The sequence below is a fragment of the Callionymus lyra genome, chromosome 16, assembly GCF_982586985.1.
Source record: "Callionymus lyra chromosome 16, fCalLyr1.hap1.1, whole genome shotgun sequence".
NCBI lineage: Eukaryota > Metazoa > Chordata > Actinopteri > Syngnathiformes > Callionymidae > Callionymus > Callionymus lyra.
In genome coordinates, this window is record NC_141833.1 from 11,869,671 (window position 1) to 11,887,585 (window position 17,915).

A 17,915-nucleotide genomic window follows, 5' to 3' on the forward strand; every position below is an offset into this window, starting at 1 on the left:
ATTTGTGTCATAAGGCTTCTCTCTTAAATCGAGACTGATGGTTTCTAATATTTTCTTCTTTAAGGTTTAACGTTAACATTTTATTTTGCAGTTCTACCAAGAGGAACTTGGACAAGAGAGACTCCGAATTGAACAGGAAATGCAGGTAAGGTTTCTGAATATGTTTGGCTTTATCTTTTTAAATCAATTTCCTCTCATCATAAGAGCCATTTCTCCACTAAGGGTCAGAGCAACATCACTTATCGCTCCTTAAATCCAATAGCGACACACAAATAATTTAGCATAGATTCCATTTGTATTCTCAATCAAAGCTTTATAAAGTGTTTTTTAATGGTTTTTGAACAGTTTTATCTTCCTCCTCGGCGCTTCCCCCATCCTTCCTGTGGTTTATCTAATCACACAACGTGCCAGAATCTCATTACATCACCATCCTTACCGACAGTGACAATATTCCCCAAGGACACATTAGTCCTGATACGTCTGTGTAACCACTAGAGCTGTGATGGTAGGAAGTCACAGTGTATAGAAGATATACAACATCATATTTCATCCTGATATTTGGCACCTACAAACATTTGTTCTGTCGGTCTATGTGTTTAATTGCTCTGTTACACAATTTGTTTAAAGGTTGATTAATGGTTTATCAATTCTGAGTCAATATGACATAAATAGATGTCAGTGTTTAAGATAAGATAAGGAACAGAGATTACAAATAAAGTTTAAAAAACAAAACAAAACTGATATACCTTTGCAATTTAGTAAGATACTATTTTCCAAAGGTTGTATAATTGATAATGGATACAAAGCTGTGAGACACACAGGTGCTGTGTATGCTCCTGCTTGTGTGTGTTTGTGTGTGTGTATGCACTCCTTTGCGTGGTTGTGTGTTTGTGTGTACACATTCCCATGAGGTCCCTTCATTCAGGCGTACGTGTGTGCATGCAGGCATCTCACTGGTCGGCAGATTTGTGGGTCCGGTTTCAGCCGGATTGTCGATAGGTCAAGACGACTTTCACAACGGACACTCCGATATCAAGTTGTGTTGTTTCAGACGGTCGCACACAAGAGCTCTTAATTAGTTCCCCAGACACTTGCCTTGTGCGATCAAATCCGTGTGTACACAAAACAGTGGAAGATAATAACCAGTTAAAGTCTGTTACAACTGAAGCCAGACCGGCTCATTAAACAGATGGAAATCAATCCAATACTTTCTATTTTTAAATAATCTTGGCTTTTAGTCATTTTGTATCAACTCAAACTAAACGTTACACATATTCGTGATACTACAAAATAAAGGTTTTGAAAGTAGATGCCTTGTACTTAATCATAAGAGAGATAAAATGATAATGATGTTTAAAATAAACATTATAAATCTATAAATATTTTTGTTATCATCACATTGTAAAACCAGCTGACAAAATGGTGACCCCGCCAAAAAAGATCATGTTGTGTGAGCATCACAGTCGAGTCATTGTTTAGAACATTGGTACCGGGGCATTCTTTAAATAACCTCGACAACATGGTTATTCAGCATGACTTGAACACTGAAGTTAAACATATGAACCCATTCCTATCATGTGATGGTAATTCATTTATATGTGAGTTATTCTATTAAAATGTTTTATTTAGTAACTTTTTGTTAGCTTTTTTTCTGATTGGTCGGAAGTATTGGAACAGCGACCGATAGTACAATAGAGACACCAAACACACTTGTGTTTACTTTGCCTTTTCTGTTTGCTATTAAAAAACATTGACTAAGATGTTTTTAATGATCAACCTGCTGCTCTTTCTCAGTTCGGCATTTAAACATTTGTCAAAAGTGCATTTGGTCAGTCAGTAAAGACGAGAGATGTCTTTCTGGTGACGTCACCTTTTTCTTTTGAAATTGTTTGTACTATTAGAAAGCTTTATTGGTATTAAATTTGACATTGCATTATCCAGCATATATATTAAATATGAACTAGCAATATATTAGCTTTAATTCCTACTAATAGAGGTTCTTAAATATAAATTCGCCATAATGAGGATTTAATCCTCTAATTTAAAGCTTATTTTACTCTCCGTGGTTGTGATAAACGACATGTATGTGTATTTTAAAAGAACATAAATGTAGTATTAGATCTATATTTACACATATTTATACAGTTATTGATATACCTTTTATTTAATTGATGATATAACAAGTTATTTCCAACTCGTGTGTTCATTATTTTTAAACATGAACACGTACAAAAATACATTGTTAATTACCAATGCTGTAGAACTATTTATTTTTCCCTTCGTGTACAGCATGTGATGGTAAATAGAACACAGAGCATCACATTGTAGAGACCATTAATTTTACAGAGCGTCACTAATGTTCCTGAGCATTTCACTTGCTTACTGGGGCGAGTGGATCTCATGAAACACGGCAGGGGGGAAAGGAAGCGTTCACATGATTTTAAAAATGTATTTATAAACGTAGGACAGACATATCTCGCATTTTAAAAGTTGTTTTAAATAGTAATCCGTTCGGTCATTTGAGCCAAATAAAGGATATTCGTGTAACATCAAGAATTACGGTGTGGTATCACCCGGGCTCCCCCCCATCCCCGGTGTTCTCGAATGGTTCGCTCCGCCGCTGCAGGTCTAGTCCAGGCAGTCTCGGCGTTATCTGTCCGGAAGATCTGGGGGTCGCTCTGGGATCCTGCTCGCCGTGTTCGCCCCTCACCTTCACCACTGAAATGAACGAAACGCGCCTGCTACGGATTCGAAGATCGGCGGTAGAACCCGAGTACTGTCCTGGACTGGTGTCGCTGGCGTGCGTCGGTGTGAAAGACAGCGGATAGTTGAGGATCCTGAGGTCGTGATGAAGCGATCCATGTTTTCGTGACACACACGGATGGTTCCGAGCTGAAGAACCGATGATCACCGTCAGAAATAAGCTTGAAAATTATGTTTTGGATTTGATTTCTGAGGCGTCAGGAGGACCGTCGGAGTCTGCGCCAAATCCATCCCAACTGCACCTGCGGAGACAGAACCACCTGCTGGCTTCTTGAAGTCAGTTTTTTTTTCTGTGAAGAGCAACAACCATGGACGTCTGTCTTCATCTTATATTGATGCATTGACGTTACTATTGCCAATAAGCTGTAATTTATTTAAAAGAGGATTTATTGTGCTTTATGTGGTGCCTCTGGTGTAGTTTCTTTGGTGTCCACAATCCTGAATCCTAGAAAAAAAATCAAGGCGTATTATCTTTTAAACCGCTGGCCTGTGGAATGCTTGATCTCAAAATGAAAGAGTTGTGCCGTGTCTGTGGCCGGGATCTCTGTGGGAACCAAAGGCGATGGATCTTCCACCCCACCGCCAAGCTCAATCTGCAGGTTCTGCTCTCTCACGCCCTTGGCCAGGAGCTGACCCGGGACGGCAGAGGAGAGTTCGCCTGCTCCAAGTGCACCTTCATGCTGGACCGCATGTACCGCTTTGACACCGTGATCGCCCGCGTCGAGGCTCTGTCCATAGAGAGGTTGCAACGCCTGCTGCAGGAGAAGCACCGGTTGAGACAATGCATCGGCGGACTGTACCGTAAGACCAACTCGGAGGAGGGCAATGAAACATCCGTTGAAAAGCAAGGGCCGGAAGAAGGCATGGTGGACATTTCAGGTCTAACCCATGCTAAATACTGCGCCCTGCTCCAGGAGGACCTGGTCTACTCTCTGTACGAGTCCTGGGCTGATGACAGTCTGGACGGTCAGCACCACCATCAATGCTCGGCAGGGCCTCCTTCAGAAGTGACGGGGTATCAACGTTGTACGCCAAGCACACCTCGAAGATGTCGAGGATGTTCCCATTGGCGTGTCGCCGAATCAGACTACGAGGCTGTTTGCAAGGTGCCCAGAAAGCTCGCCAGGAGTTTTTCCTGCGGACCGTCAACGAGGTACTCGGCCAGTGTTGCCGGAGGGAGTGCCACCGGCGGCGGAGGGGATGGAAAAGATGCGGAGGAAACCGATGAACTGCCGTCTTCGTTAACCCTTGTTCCCGGTTCTCACGATCGATCAAGGACTTCAGATAGTGATCCCACCCTCGCAGGTCGAGCCAGCTCGAGCCCTTCATTTGCATCCCTGGATACTGGGGAGTACACTCAGCCTGGGGCTCTAACATATGGGACCCACAGCTCTCCCAAAGAACTCATATATGAACGTATATCTGACCCCTTCCCTGAGGAGCACATGCTGGCGCATCATGACCCAGAATCCCCTGGAACAAACATAGCCCTGGCACTGTTTATGCTACAAAACTACTCGGTTTATAGACCCATCCAAAGCACCAAGGGCAGTAAACTGCCAGTTCTGCACAGACAAAGGACCAGTAATGGCGGCACAAGACTGTGCTTTCCCGACCCTGTACTGGGAATATCCTTCAGATCCGATGGAGACAATCACGTACCAACGGCAGAGTTCGATACACCAGTAATACGACTGGACGCTGGGATGCATCGTGGTTTTAGAATCCTGGCCAATATGGATGACTTTATAGAGGATTCCTACAAAGAGTATCCTCGTCCTCCCCCTCACAAGGTAGCCTATAAACAAGAAGCTATATTTATTATACCTCTTTTACACGGAAATAAGGTGTCGACCCGACTATGAAAGGATGACCCGAGTCCACTACAGGGTTGTTTGACACACGTCTTCACATTTATAGTGCTTCAGTTACACAAGAAACATTAGTGTATCTTCTGCTCTTAATCCGTCCAGAATACTTTATTGACACGCAGTCCAGCTATCACGCAAAATTCTCTCTTTCTTTTTGATCTTCACCAGCGGCATAATCCAGCTGTCACTCAAGGAAGGCCAGTTTGCTTAATAAGCTTTCACCGACAGGACGTCAGCGAGAGAAATGTCCAGCTAAGTAGTTTACATGCAAGAAAATACTATTTGCAGTCAAGCGTGGCATGAGCTCAGGCTCACCCTAATTTGCCTGTGTGAGCATTTTTTATATCTTCTCACGTGACAGACCAGATGTAACAACGACTGTAATAATAACGTAGACCTGTTCATCCGGGAAGAACCGGTTGAGAATTTAAGAAATAAATACCAAAGCTACTGTTCATGCAGTTACACCCCAACTGTCATTGAGTCGATTCTGTGATTTAGGAGTGACACACTAATTTTTAGTGCGGCGCATTTATGTAGGTTAGATATGGGGTGACATTAAGACTGAGTGACTCGGCCTATTTTCCATTCGAGCCCTTGAGGCAAAGAGATCCACGCAATATCAGACCACCCAGTCAAGCCAGCCTTTTTGTCCTCAGAACTAGAAAAAACAAATCTTGTATTTCAACACAAACCGACCCTGGTTTATTCATCTTCCTACTATATTTATTTTGTCTATTTTTTTGCTCACAATAGCGCTATTTAACTTGGTTATGTAAAACACTCGTTACATGGAAAATCCACGCACTCATGCATGATGAATTTCATTCACTGTGCCGGAGGTTCTCTTTGCAGAGTACACATGAACGCTCCCTGAATCTTAACCACAGGTTACACAATCTCCTGTTTTGCAGCCGATGTTTTTTCTTTTGTTCAGTAACTTAGCTTTGGGTTTATTTGCTTCTCTTTGTTTATTGCAGAACCTCGTGGAGGAGCAGCAGAGTCAGCTCAACCAGTACGAGTGTGCGGCCGGTCAATGTGTCAATGAGCTGCAGAAGGCCCAGCTCCAGGTCCAGACCTTGAATGCAAAGATGCACGAGAGCGAAGCTAACAACATGGTACAGCTAGTTAGTTAGCTTTGTTGTGAATTTCTTTAAGAAACTATATGATCTACAACCTGCCGTTCGTAGAAGCTGCAGGAGAAGCTGAGCGAGATGGAGTCGGAGCTGCGGTCGCTCCGCCACGCCACTCAAAGTCGAGATCGCACCATCCAGGGCCTCACGGAGTCCATCGGCACCAAAGACAGTGAGGTGAGCTGACCCGTTACATAAAGTCATGTTTTAAAAATGTTTCTTTATTACTCACACTTCTGCTTGCAGGCCCAGGAGCTGTATCAGATGATCGAAGGACAGAACACCACGTTATGCAAGCTCCAAGAAATAGTCCACCGCAACCAGCTCGCCCAGAGAAAGGTGGGATTGAAGTCTTAAAAAGATAACCCAGTGTATGATTAAAACTACAACAAAAACATATATTTGGTGGAATATTTAGAAGCGTATTCTCATATCCAAACCAATGACTTTTTAAAAATACTCTCTTTAGGCTCCAGAAGGCGTCTGTGAAACCTTGACACTCGCCAAACTACAGGAGGAGTTGGTTGGAGTTCAGAGCTCTCTCTTCTCTCTTGGTCTGGAGCTGGAGGTCAGTCAGAGGAGCCTGAGACAAAGCCAGAGGCAGGAGGAGGACGTGGCCCGGTTCAAGGACCGGCTCACCTCCGACCTGCAGGAGGCCCTTCAGCACAAGGAGATGACGGAGAAACACAACCAGGTTTGTCTTCGCTGAACAACTTAAAATCTCGATTAGACGTTTATGTAAAAAAAAAATTCTTTCTGTCCAGGATCTGCGTTGTGCTCTTCAAAAAAGTCGCACTGAACTCCAGGCTAAAGAAGCAGCTCTGAAGGAGAGTGAGGCGGAGAAACTGACGGTGGCTCAGGAGAGCAACAACAGCATTTTGCACCTCAAAAAGGCTCTTCAGGAGAAAGACCGACAGCTCCAAGTATCTGTTGTTCCATTCATCACATATTCTCCTGTTTCTTTTATTAACCTTCTGTCATTTCTGAAGGAGTACATCGAGATTTCCGAGGCAGAGGGGAAGTCCAAAACAAGAGATGCTTTGCTGGAAAAATTAAGAGAGCGCATCAAAGAGAGAGACAAGGCTCTGGAGGTAATGAATAAAATCCTCCTCACTTTAGAGAACGAATGATGATTTAAAGAATCATGTTCTTCAGCGCTCCGTTGACGACAAGTTTCGCTTTCTGGAGGAGCACGAGAACCAGGTGAGGATGCTGCAGCTGGCTCTGAGGGAGAAGGAGCAGGACCTGGAGAGGCTTCGCTGCATCCTGGCTAACAACGGGGAGACCATCACGGTGAGTGTGATGATAATTCTCACGCATTAAAAGAAAGGATTTGATTGACGTGAATGTTGGTGTGTGAAGAGTCTGGACGCTCTGGTGCGAGGTAAAGAGCTGGAGGTGGAGCAGGCAGCCGAGGCGTACAGGAATCTGCAGTGGTTGAAGCAGCAGAGCGACGAGAAGGAGAGGAAGACGCTGCTGGAGAAAGACGGCACCGTCAGGCAGCTGCAGGCGGCTCTGCAGGCGCGCAGCCGCGAGACACAAGTAACTCAAACAACCACTTGTTTACAATCCAGCCCAGAGCTGTTTTTTAAATTTAAAAGTTGACAAACCTGTGTGTCCTGTTTTTCTTGATTCCACTCAAGATGTGCTGACACTGATCCTTGTTTTGTTGGCAGGACTTGACAGCTGCTCTCGTGGCCAGAGTCCAGGCCGGCCCGTCGGAGGTCGTCGAGGAGCTGAAGGCTCGACTGGAACTGAAGGAGAAGCTCTTCCAGGAGCTTCTGTCCGACCGCAGTCGAAGGTCTAATGAGCACCAAACAGAAGTCCAGGACCTGCTGAACACCATCAGCACCAAAGATCAGTACCTGCAGGTAATATATATATTCAAGGTTTGGCGATCACTATGGAAGTTTATCAGTGCCATTAGACTATGGAATCATGGGTAAATTTAACATTTCAATTTTTTTTTTTTTTTAATTGAAACGTTTCGGTTTTTCAAGGATTACATTTTTGTTATTAATTACTTTATTTTAATTATATATATATATATATATATATATATATATAGAGAGAGGTTAAATTTGTTTTTAATAAATATTTGTATTTAATCATTTCTATGTTACAACTTCTTGTTTTTTAATAATTTAATTAAAACATATATATTTTATAAATTTAATATATTTTTATTTGTGGCGTCTTAAACTCAGGGAATGTTAAAAATAATAATAGTAAAAAGTTAGTATGATAGTGCCACCAGGCTAATAAGTAACAACTACTGATCAAACTTTCAGCCAATCTTACGGACTGTAGACTGATGGAATTCATTTTTGTATTTTAATATTTAAATAATTTTACAAATTAAATTACTTTAAAAACAAATAAACCTTTCAAAAAACAACTTTTTTAAGTTTAAAAAAAATGCTTAAAAATGCTAATTTAAATATAAGTTTCAACATTTTCATTATAAATATCAATGTTTTGGGGATATTTTTGGACAGTTTATTGATTAATTCCACTGCATGATTATAACTGAGATCAGCACACATGTGTAACTCATTGCAGGAAAAATAGTTTAAGGTAAAAGAGTTGATCCATTATTTGTGCTCTGCAGGACACCTCCTACAGGTTGTCCATGGTGATCGGCGAGCGGGCCGGCGAGCTGCAGGAGCTCCACAAACAGCTGCTGCTGAAGGAGCAGGATCTGTGCCAGCTGAGGCGGGACCGAGAGCGCGAGTTCGGAGGAGACTCGGAGCGTCTGCAAAACCTGCTGAAGGAGAAAGAAGCTTTTATCAAGGTGCTTATACCTTCAGTTAAATCTTGAAAATCCAGGTGTTTGTCTGACTGTGGCGGTGTGATCAGGAGATGATGCGGAACAGAGAAGAGGCGCCGTCAGAGTTGAGGGCTCTTCAGGATGAGCTGCAGCTGGCGCTCAGGAAGGAGAGGGAGGCCCAGGTGTGTTGAAGACAATATGTTTTCATCAGACACTCGTGATTTAATCCTGCACTTTTACAGAAGGAGCTCTCAGCGCTGCGCTCGTCCTACAGCACGCAGCAGGTAGAAGGAGTGGGTCGTCAGGATCACAAAGTAGGTTTTTTTGTTTATTTAAATGTCACAAGTTTTCTTAGAAAAGTTTACCAAGAATTCATTTGGTCCTGCAGCACGTGCTGGATCAGCTGGTGTCCGAGTATCACAAGCTGAACGAGGCCCTGAGGGCGGAGAAGAGGTTATACCAGAGTCTGGCTCATATTAACAGCAGGAGCGACAGGTAAAGTAAGGGAAGATCATTTTTTTCAGAGTTAAATATCTCTGAATGTCACAGCAGCGCGGAGAAGGTCCAGTCCCTTCACACCGAGCTGGACACGGTTCAGGCTCTCCGGGGACAGCTGGAGGAGGTCCTGGCCAGGACCCGCGACACGGCCCTGAGGATGGACAGGGCTTCCAAAATGCAGCCAGACTTTGGAGGTGGGGACGGGAGGCGCTCGAGCACTAATGACAGTGATTCTTTGTCTGACCACAGCACGGAGTGAGAGTGGCTTAAATACACAGTAATCTGTTTACATTAACAGTCAAGTGGCGTAAAAAAAAATCACTTTAATTCATCTTGTGTTTGATTTTGTCTCTGCCTGCTCACAGTGGTTCTGTATTGCCATGTCTGTGTCTCACCGGTGTCTTCACAGTGGAGTCTCATCTTGTGCTGGAAGTCATGCCTTCTTACAGTGACGCGTCTCCATCCATCACATGTTTGATAGGAAGTCTCTCCGCGAGCGAAGACGGCGACACAGCCATGAGTCACTTTTAAACTTGGCTCTATGGCAGTATATCAGTGCCATCAGAATATTGAATGGTTATTTTAAGCATTTCATTTATTTTAAATTAATTAAACTCAATAATTTATATTATTATTTATTATTATTTATTTGTGTAATTAATTTAATTAATAAACATCAATATTTTGAATTAATTGGGTTTTTGTTCAGGTTTAAAGTTTGACATTTGTATATTATATTGATATATTCAATATTTCAAAATTCCCAGTCATTTTAATTTAATAATGACATTTTTTTAAATGTTATAATGGACATATTTAATGTTGAATATTAAAGGATATTATTGAAACTTATATGTGAAAATAAATGATATATTTTTTTTATACTGTTGCATAATTCAATTATTAAAAATATATATATTTTAATATAAAATGTATTGAATACAGTTAAAATAATAACTTCAATGCTTAAAAAAAACAACATTTCAGTTGTTACACTCATTATGGTGATGGCACTGATGTACTTCCATACAGCCCCCCCCTCGTATGCACTTGTTTTAACTGTAGCATGAAACTTGAGTTTAGCCGTTAGCTTAGCTCAGATACGTCCATTCAGGTACTTCAATACATTCTTGTTCCATCGAGCCTCAACGTTGGATTCCTTTGTCTCCATCTCTTTTGTATCAACATCAATAAACATGTGCTGACTTATTTTGTACAACACTTCTCTCATGGGTTTCTCTTTTTTTCTGGTCGGATTGGGAAATATTTTAAACTTTTAACACCCTGAACCCAGTGAACCTCACGATTGACCCCTTTTTTCCCCCCTAAAAAGCAACCTTTATGACCCCAAACTAATCTTCCCTTTCCCACCCTTTATACCTTCAATTTAATTCAGCAAATAAGAAAGAAATAAGAACATTAAAAAGCTTTTATTTTGAAATAAACCGGCATGCGTCAATGTCTGCATGGTTGTTTACATGTATCGTCCTCTACTAACATAACATCAGTTCACCAAACACAACACAAGCCCCTCCCCTTTCCGTGACACATCCTGAGGTCATGTGATCTTTTGCTCCATTTAGTCGTAAAAATACTGACCTATTAAATGCTTTCCCCTTCTCCAGACCAAATGCATCCCATAATAAAGTGCAGACAAATCACTATAAAAGTCCAGAAACACATTCATTCTTCCAGTTAGTTTGTAGAAGTGACATATTAACTATATTCTATACCTTTAAATAAGAAATCTAGTATAATGGAGGTGAATAAGTGAATGAAAGCATCATCAAAGCACGTCATGGACGAGCACACGCCCACCTTCTGGTTTTTATTTTGTTACATAATGTTTTTTCTTCATGCCGTGAGCTGGAGAACGAGCAGAAGAAGAAAATTAAAATTAAACATGTTCCAATGCTGTTCGCAGAGCTGAGCACTGAGGATGAGGAGGAGGAGGAGGAGGGCGACGATGAAGACGGCAGCAGTGACGAGTTCACTGACAGCATCGAGGAGGAGGAGGAGGATAAAGTTTCAGCCAGAAGTTTCAGCTCCTTTCAGGTGAGAGATTGACCTTTTTTGTTGTTTATTCAATATACATATCATCGTTGACAGAGATGTCTCCTCCAGACGCCGGAAGGACAAGTGACCAAGACTCTGGAGTGTGAGCTGGAAGACCTGAAGGCAGAGCTGCAGAGGGACGGCTTCACGTCTCTGGCTCAGATGAGGTAAAAGTTTTCCTTCTGAGATCATCTTCTTCTGAAGTTACTCACGTCGTTGATATGTGTGTCAGGAGAGCACTGCAGAGGCTTCGGCAGGAGAATCAGGCACTGAAGGAAGGTCACGGGAGGGCAAGAAGAGAGGAGCGAGGACGTTTGGAGGAGGAGGAGGAGGAGGAGGAGGAGGAGGGTAGTTATGATGGTGAAGAGGAGGAGGAGGAGGAGACACATTCAGCTGGACAACATGGTCAGAGACGCACTCGTCCGTCCACGCTGCATCTTTCTCATCACCCTGTGCTGCCTGACACGGTAAGATATTTAAAATTCTTCTACATGTACAGGAACATTTATTGAAAGAACAAATGAAAAAAGGAATTTTTGTACATGATTTTGAGTTCGTCCCCTTTTCGGGAAATCCGGGTTCAATATCACACACGGAACTGTTTCATAATCACACGCATGTACAGAAAACAAGAAAAGACAGTGACCAACTGATTATACTTATAAAGACACTCAAAATAAATACAATCAACACTAAATAAAAAATTATATTTGCATAGAGTAACAAAAAATACATACAACCATAAACCATTTTTAGTGATAAAAAAAAATAATGTTTTTTTTAACTTATGCTATATAAGTCAATCTATCTATTTAATTCCAATAATTAAAAAATAAATTTAAATGTATTAAATTCATTTGTATCATTTTAAATTAAATATAAAAATATATAATAGTGCCTCGGTTTTGATTGATTAACAGGTTAATTAACAGATTAATTGATGGATTAATTGACGAAATAATTAAATTAAATTATTTAAAAAATGTCAACATGTAATGTATTAAATGACAACCATTCAATATTCTGATGACACATATATACTTCAAGACATAAATACATACTAAACATGTAATTTTTAACATAAATCTAAGTTTATATACAAAGTTTATACTTCATTTTAGTGAAGTATAATTGATCATTTTTGCTTGCCAATGAAACCCACAAAAAACTCTGATTACCCTTGTGTTATCTCAGGGTCAAGGTGACCCAAAGGCCCGAGAACAAATGTGTTTGAGGTATCCCTTGTGTTGTCTCTAGGTGTTTTCGGGCCTTCGGGTCATCTTGACCCTGAGATAACCCAAGAACCTAAACTTAAACCTGCGGTCCACAGACCATGATATTCTGTAGCCCTTCTACAAGTTTCTATGAGCGCAGGACTTTTAAGATAAAATAAAAATCATCATCAAATGTTATGGTTTCTTTGGCTCAGATTATATAGTTAAGTTGAGTTTAAGCCCTTATTTTGAAGCACTTTAAGGCCTTAAGGTCACGATCGATTAAATGTTAATTTTCCTACAAGAGATGAGAGAAAGAAAATCATTCAGTCTGTCCTTCATCTGCTTCAGGACTCTGGTCTTGGATGCGAGGCCACGATCCACAGCGACCTCCGCCTGCGCTCCGACCTGGCCCTGAGCCAGCAGGAGAACAGGGAGCTGCAGGAGCGACTGATGGTCTCCGAGGCGACGGTCCAGGCCCAGGCGGAGCAACTGAAGGACTACAGAGATCTTCTGAGTGAGTCCGTCCTCGCGACCTTCAGGGTGCGGGGCCGATGTTTCTGACCCACGTTTCCGTCCGCTCTGCAGCCGAGACGTCCGTCCAGCAGGCCAGCAAACAAGTCCAGGTGGACCTTCAGGATCTGGGCTACGAGACGTGCGGCCGCAGTGAGAACGAAGCGGAGAGAGAAGACGCCAGCAGCCCAGGTGGACCGTCGTGGGGTGAACCTCATCCTGAAGTTTAAAGCTTGTTCCTCATGTCTTCTGTTTTGCTCCGCAGAGTTTGACGACCTTGAGATGTGCACCTCGCTGTCTCTGCCTCAGGACCACGAGGGAGTGGCTGGAGGCTGGTACTCGGGAAACTGCGGGAAAATGGGAGACGAGTCCAGCTCCCTGGTCCAGGATCTGCGCTCCCAGTTGAGCCGCTGCCACAAGGTGATCCGTGGACTTCAGCTGAAGGTCCGCTCCTTGTCCTCCACCAGCGACTATGCGTCCAGCCTGGAGAGAACTCCACGCAAGGTAGGACTGACTTTTAGACGTCTTTTTCTCAGAATCTCTCACACTGACTTATTTTCAAGGTCAACTGGGCTTTCGAGAGGTCGAGCGGAGCAGAAGACGACGAAGGCTGGATGTCGGACAACCAGTCCGGAGCCAAGCGAGGCAGAGAGCTGCAGGAGCTGATGACTCGTGTCACCTCCCTGGAGGCGCAGCTCAGGAGTTCCAAGATGGAGGTCAAAGATCAGGCGGAGGACGGGAAATGTGCCACGTGGCCCGGGTGAGTGCGACGGGGAAAAATGGTCGTGACGTCGAGGAAATGTTTCTCAGTCCATTTTTCAGAAAATTTACCGTTTTTCTCCTCATGCAGGAAGTACAACTCTCTGATCCAGTCTCAGGCCCGTGAGCTTTCCAGCCTGAGGCAGAAGATGAGGGAGGGCCGAGGGGTGTCGCACATCCTCACCCAACACTTGGGCGACACCACTAAGGTTTAAACCCTCAATGATTTCCTCAAGATCAAATCTTCTGGCACATTATTATGCTTCATGGTGTGAATGTTGAAAAGCATTTGACTGTCGTTCCCCTCATTCACTTGACCTTTGACCTTACAGTAAATTCTACTGGTAAATCTACTCACACCTAGAAACTAAATTAGTTTAATTGTTCTTTCTCTTTATTTCTCTTTGTTCTTGTTCTTATTTTATTTTGATTTATTTTTTATGAAAAATTGCTGTATTTGCTGTGCCTATTGGAAAAAAACTTCAATAAAGTTCTACTTTACCTTACCTTACCTTAAATTCAACTTTAAAAACACTTTTCTTTACTAACTACTACTAATACTACTAGTTCTAATTCTACTACTACTTTTAATGCTTATACTACTAATTCTACTACTAATTCTACTATTGCTTCTACTACTAATTCTGCTACTGCTTTTACTAATTATACTTATACTACTAATTCTACTACTGCTTTTACTAATTATACTTATACTACTAATTCTACTACTGCTTTTACTAATTATACTTTTCCTACTAAATATATTACTACTTATACTTGTACTTTTACTACTAATTCAACTACTGCTTTTACTAATAATACTTTTACTACTAATTCTACTACTACTTATACTTCCAATTTTATCACTAATTCTACTTCTACTTCTACTACTAATTCTATTACTTCTACTACTTCTACTACTTGTACTACTACTTCTACTGCTACTTCTACTAATTGTACTACTTCATCTACTTCTACTACTAATTCTAATACTTCACCTACTTCTACTACAAATTGTATTACTTTTTTCTTAATCTTTTTTTTTTTCTTCTTTGTATTTTTCTTCCTTTTCTTCTTTTTTCCTTCTTCGCAACCTTTTTCATTTTATTTCTACATCTTAACATCAGTCTTTTTCTTATATATCATTATTTCAACTGTTTCCACATTTTTACTTTGAATACTAATTAAATACTTTCAAGCATTTCAGTTTTAAACACTCAGCAGGTTCAGCATTCACACTGCATTTTCTTCTGGAAATGCAACATTTTCATTTATATATTTTTATATTTATATTTATATTGTATATTTTTATATTTTTTTCTTGTTGTTCTGACTTGTCCTCACTTCCTGCTGCAGACGTTCGAGGAGCTGCTGAGAGCCAACGACATCGACTATTACATGGGCCAGAGCTTCAGGGAGCAGCTGGCACAAGGCTCGGCTCTGGCACAGAGACTCGTCACCAAGATCAGTGGACGTAAGAGACTCCATCTTGCTGGAGACCAATTAGCCGATTCAATCTATAAATGCTAATGTCTGATGTTGATTGACAGGAGGCCGAGCCGAGAAACACGACAGCAGCACGGATCACGAGCTACTTGCCATGCGGTGAGTTCTGCTGTTTTTCTGTTTTAAATGTCGAACAGCTGCATAGTTTATATTGTTATAGTATTATATTAAATCCTTCAGATATCTAAGGTTTTGAGTTGAGTTTGAGTGTGTGTCATCCATTACCAGACCATTATAATTACAGTAAATTCACCTATCAATCTTTGATTGATCACTTACTGTCTCCTATCACGTCTCACGGCTCATTTGGAATTTAAACTTTGCGTCGTCATTTCTTTCTGCCATAATTGACAAGAGGGAGTTTAATATGAAGAATTTACTTCCTAGGTTTTGCTAAGATTTGACTAATTTGAGTATTTATACAGAATTATTACAGACGGTACTTTTGTTGAGGAGATGCTTTTGTTGTGAATTGCTTTAGTAAAAAATACCGATTGTTAATAAACACAGGTTTTTCTCCAAGAGGCCTGGTTGAGGGTCTTTTTGAGGATTCAGAATATGAGTTAAACTGAGTTAAAAGTGTGTGAAAATCCCTCAAATTTTTGGCGACGACTCCACTTCACTAAAAATTTCCCCTTTTTGGAGATCCAGAGTATGTTCACTCTACTCTGCACCTCGCTCTAATGCCAGGCCAGCAATGGAGCAGTTTCTTTTATTGAATCCGTGCGATGCATGTGAAGTCATTTGCTTTGGAGATTTAAGTTGTGATTAGTCATGTCATGTGACGTATCATGGCATGTGAGGAGCGGTCGACTGTTCTCCTTCTGGCTGCAGTTAATCCACAGCAGCCGCAGAGCAGCTCGTCCGCTCTTAAGTTGCTTCAGGAGAGTAACGTTGCAGGTGTCGCACCAGCTGGACTTAAGAGGCTCAGAGAGTCCAGTCGGTCCAGTAATACTTATAGTAATGATCTTAACAAAGCCCATAAAAACAGTTTTTCTAGTATTGTATTTTTTTTCCAGGACATATTCTTGTCAGTTCCACTCAACACCAAAGTATTTTTTTTCAATATCAATATGTGATTATTTGTGTCTCGGTCTTAACTATAATTAGTACGATGTCACTTACAGTGGCCTCTAGTGGTCAACATGGATACGACAGGGAAATGTATAATAAAAAAATCGAAATCGGAATCAATGGAGATAAGTTTCTTTGTTGTTCAATCAAAATGAAGTTACTTCAATCGAAAGGTTTTCGATCAAAATAGTTGCTTAAATAAAAATAAAATTGGCTTCAATGAATTAAAAATAATTGAATTTCAAAATTGAAAAAAAAAGTTGTTTAGTTCAAATAGATATTTATTGCTTGAATCGTAAATATGTTTCATAAAACGTTTTATTATGAAACTGATTGTTGAAACTGAAACTTTGTTTTATTGTGTCCCATATTATGGGTAGAATAGTTTTCTCTTGATTTAATTCCACTTGCTTCAAGTAGAACATTTGTTTTTCATTATTATTAATGAGACATACGTTTTAAAGTCTTTTTTATTATTAAATAGGAAAAAAAATTATGAGTGAAGTTTTTTTTTATTAAAGAAACTTTGGTTTTCTTGAAGCAACATTTTGACTGAATAATAAAGAAAAATAAAATCAACCTCCATAGAAGTCAGATACATCTTTTTATTAGAGAAAGAATGATGATCCTCCTTTAATAAAATTATAAAAACAATGTTTGCCTCATTAAAGTTATTTCACCTCCTCATGCACCTGCAGGTTGAGCAAAGAGCTTCAGCAGAAAGACAAAATCATCGAGTCCCTCCACGACAAGCTGCAGCACCGACCGGAGACCCCGTCCAGCTGTCAAGCTCTATCCGAGACCACCGACCACTCGGATCGGACCTCCATGGTGTCCGACGAGTACCGCACCACCGAAGACCTGGAGCTGTGCTCAGACCTGGACGGCAGAGAGTATCAGGACGAGCAACGCCTGCCACAGCCGGAACTAGAGCCTGATGGTACTGACATCGCTTTTTTTTTGCATCATTTCTCCATCTTTTTTTACTATTCTTTTACTTTCAATCTGTTTTTTGTAGTCACTCCATCCATCCCACCCCTTCGTCCCTCCCTCAAGTCCTCCAATAGCTGTCCTAACATGCAACTCTTCACCTCTGTGGGCTCGAACAGTCCGTCCTTCAGAGGTCTGAGTCGCTTCTATCACTTTATGATTTTCCAGTCTCGTCTTGCTCACTCTATCATTTCCCTTCAGCCCCCTTCAGTCACCCTCTTTCCTCCCCCTTTGTTGCTTGTGGCCCCGATTATTTCGGTGCAGAGGGCCCTTTTGCACCTCGACCTCGGGCCCGGACCGTCATCGCTGTTCGCCCCGAGTTGGATGCGCTGTATAAGCGTATGAATGAACAGAACAGGGGTGAGAGGCCGGGTGTGTCACATGATCACATTGTTTTCTTCCTTCTTCAACACTTTGTTTATTTTAGACATGTGCCTTGTTTGCATCATTTTTACTGGTCTGTCCTTCAAGCTGTTTTACTTTCTTCTCGCAGAGTTTGCTCTGCATCACGGTTCCCCCGGAGCCCACCACCAGCATGACCTCTCGGGCTACAACCAGCTCCCCCATCACGCCTTCCAGCCCTACCAGCTGAGCGACATCCCAGAAGACTACTCGCTGAAGTCTGACTCCGGCATGGTGACAGGGGGGACCCTGTGGGACAGTGTGGGTCAGAAGTTTGGAAGCTACGCTAGCTCCCCTGCACACCAGTCCACAAACAGCCACTCTGGTATTATTTCGCACGTCTGAGTGTAAAGATCTGGAATATTTA

The 17,915-nt window shown here is 41.5% G+C and overlaps 1 protein-coding gene across 9 annotated transcripts in view; it reads left to right on the top strand.

Moving 5' to 3' along the window:
* The window catches only part of LOC148063724 (myomegalin-like), a 41,902-nt gene that overhangs the window by 16,560 nt on the left and 7,427 nt on the right, over positions 1–17,915 (top strand). For 4 of the 9 annotated variants that reach the window (XM_087811954.1, XM_087811958.1, XM_087811957.1 and 1 more), the window contains exons 1-29: positions 2,675–4,556; positions 5,615–5,752; positions 5,825–5,944; positions 6,014–6,106; positions 6,237–6,461; positions 6,532–6,690; positions 6,757–6,858; positions 6,923–7,060; positions 7,130–7,309; positions 7,444–7,638; positions 8,379–8,561; positions 8,627–8,719; positions 8,780–8,851; positions 8,926–9,032; positions 9,087–9,229; positions 10,960–11,090; positions 11,160–11,257; positions 11,323–11,557; positions 12,656–12,821; positions 12,893–13,009; positions 13,083–13,321; positions 13,381–13,577; positions 13,668–13,785; positions 14,933–15,050; positions 15,127–15,181; positions 16,855–17,096; positions 17,175–17,279; positions 17,348–17,506; positions 17,640–17,873. In XM_087811954.1, coding sequence (XP_087668080.1) covers positions 3,258–4,556; positions 5,615–5,752; positions 5,825–5,944; positions 6,014–6,106; positions 6,237–6,461; positions 6,532–6,690; positions 6,757–6,858; positions 6,923–7,060; positions 7,130–7,309; positions 7,444–7,638; positions 8,379–8,561; positions 8,627–8,719; positions 8,780–8,851; positions 8,926–9,032; positions 9,087–9,229; positions 10,960–11,090; positions 11,160–11,257; positions 11,323–11,557; positions 12,656–12,821; positions 12,893–13,009; positions 13,083–13,321; positions 13,381–13,577; positions 13,668–13,785; positions 14,933–15,050; positions 15,127–15,181; positions 16,855–17,096; positions 17,175–17,279; positions 17,348–17,506; positions 17,640–17,873 — 5,461 coding nt within the window. In that variant the 5' untranslated portion in view covers positions 2,675–3,257. Of the gene's footprint in view, positions 1–91; positions 146–2,674; positions 4,557–5,614; positions 5,753–5,824; positions 5,945–6,013; positions 6,107–6,236; positions 6,462–6,531; positions 6,691–6,756; positions 6,859–6,922; positions 7,061–7,129; positions 7,310–7,443; positions 7,639–8,378; positions 8,562–8,626; positions 8,720–8,779; positions 8,852–8,925; positions 9,033–9,086; positions 9,230–10,959; positions 11,091–11,159; positions 11,258–11,322; positions 11,558–12,655; positions 12,822–12,892; positions 13,010–13,082; positions 13,322–13,380; positions 13,578–13,667; positions 13,786–14,932; positions 15,051–15,126; positions 15,182–16,854; positions 17,097–17,174; positions 17,280–17,347; positions 17,507–17,639; positions 17,874–17,915 lie in introns of those variants that run through there. The other 5 variants (XM_087811960.1, XM_087811962.1, XM_087811956.1 and 2 more) reach the window with 3 other exon arrangements.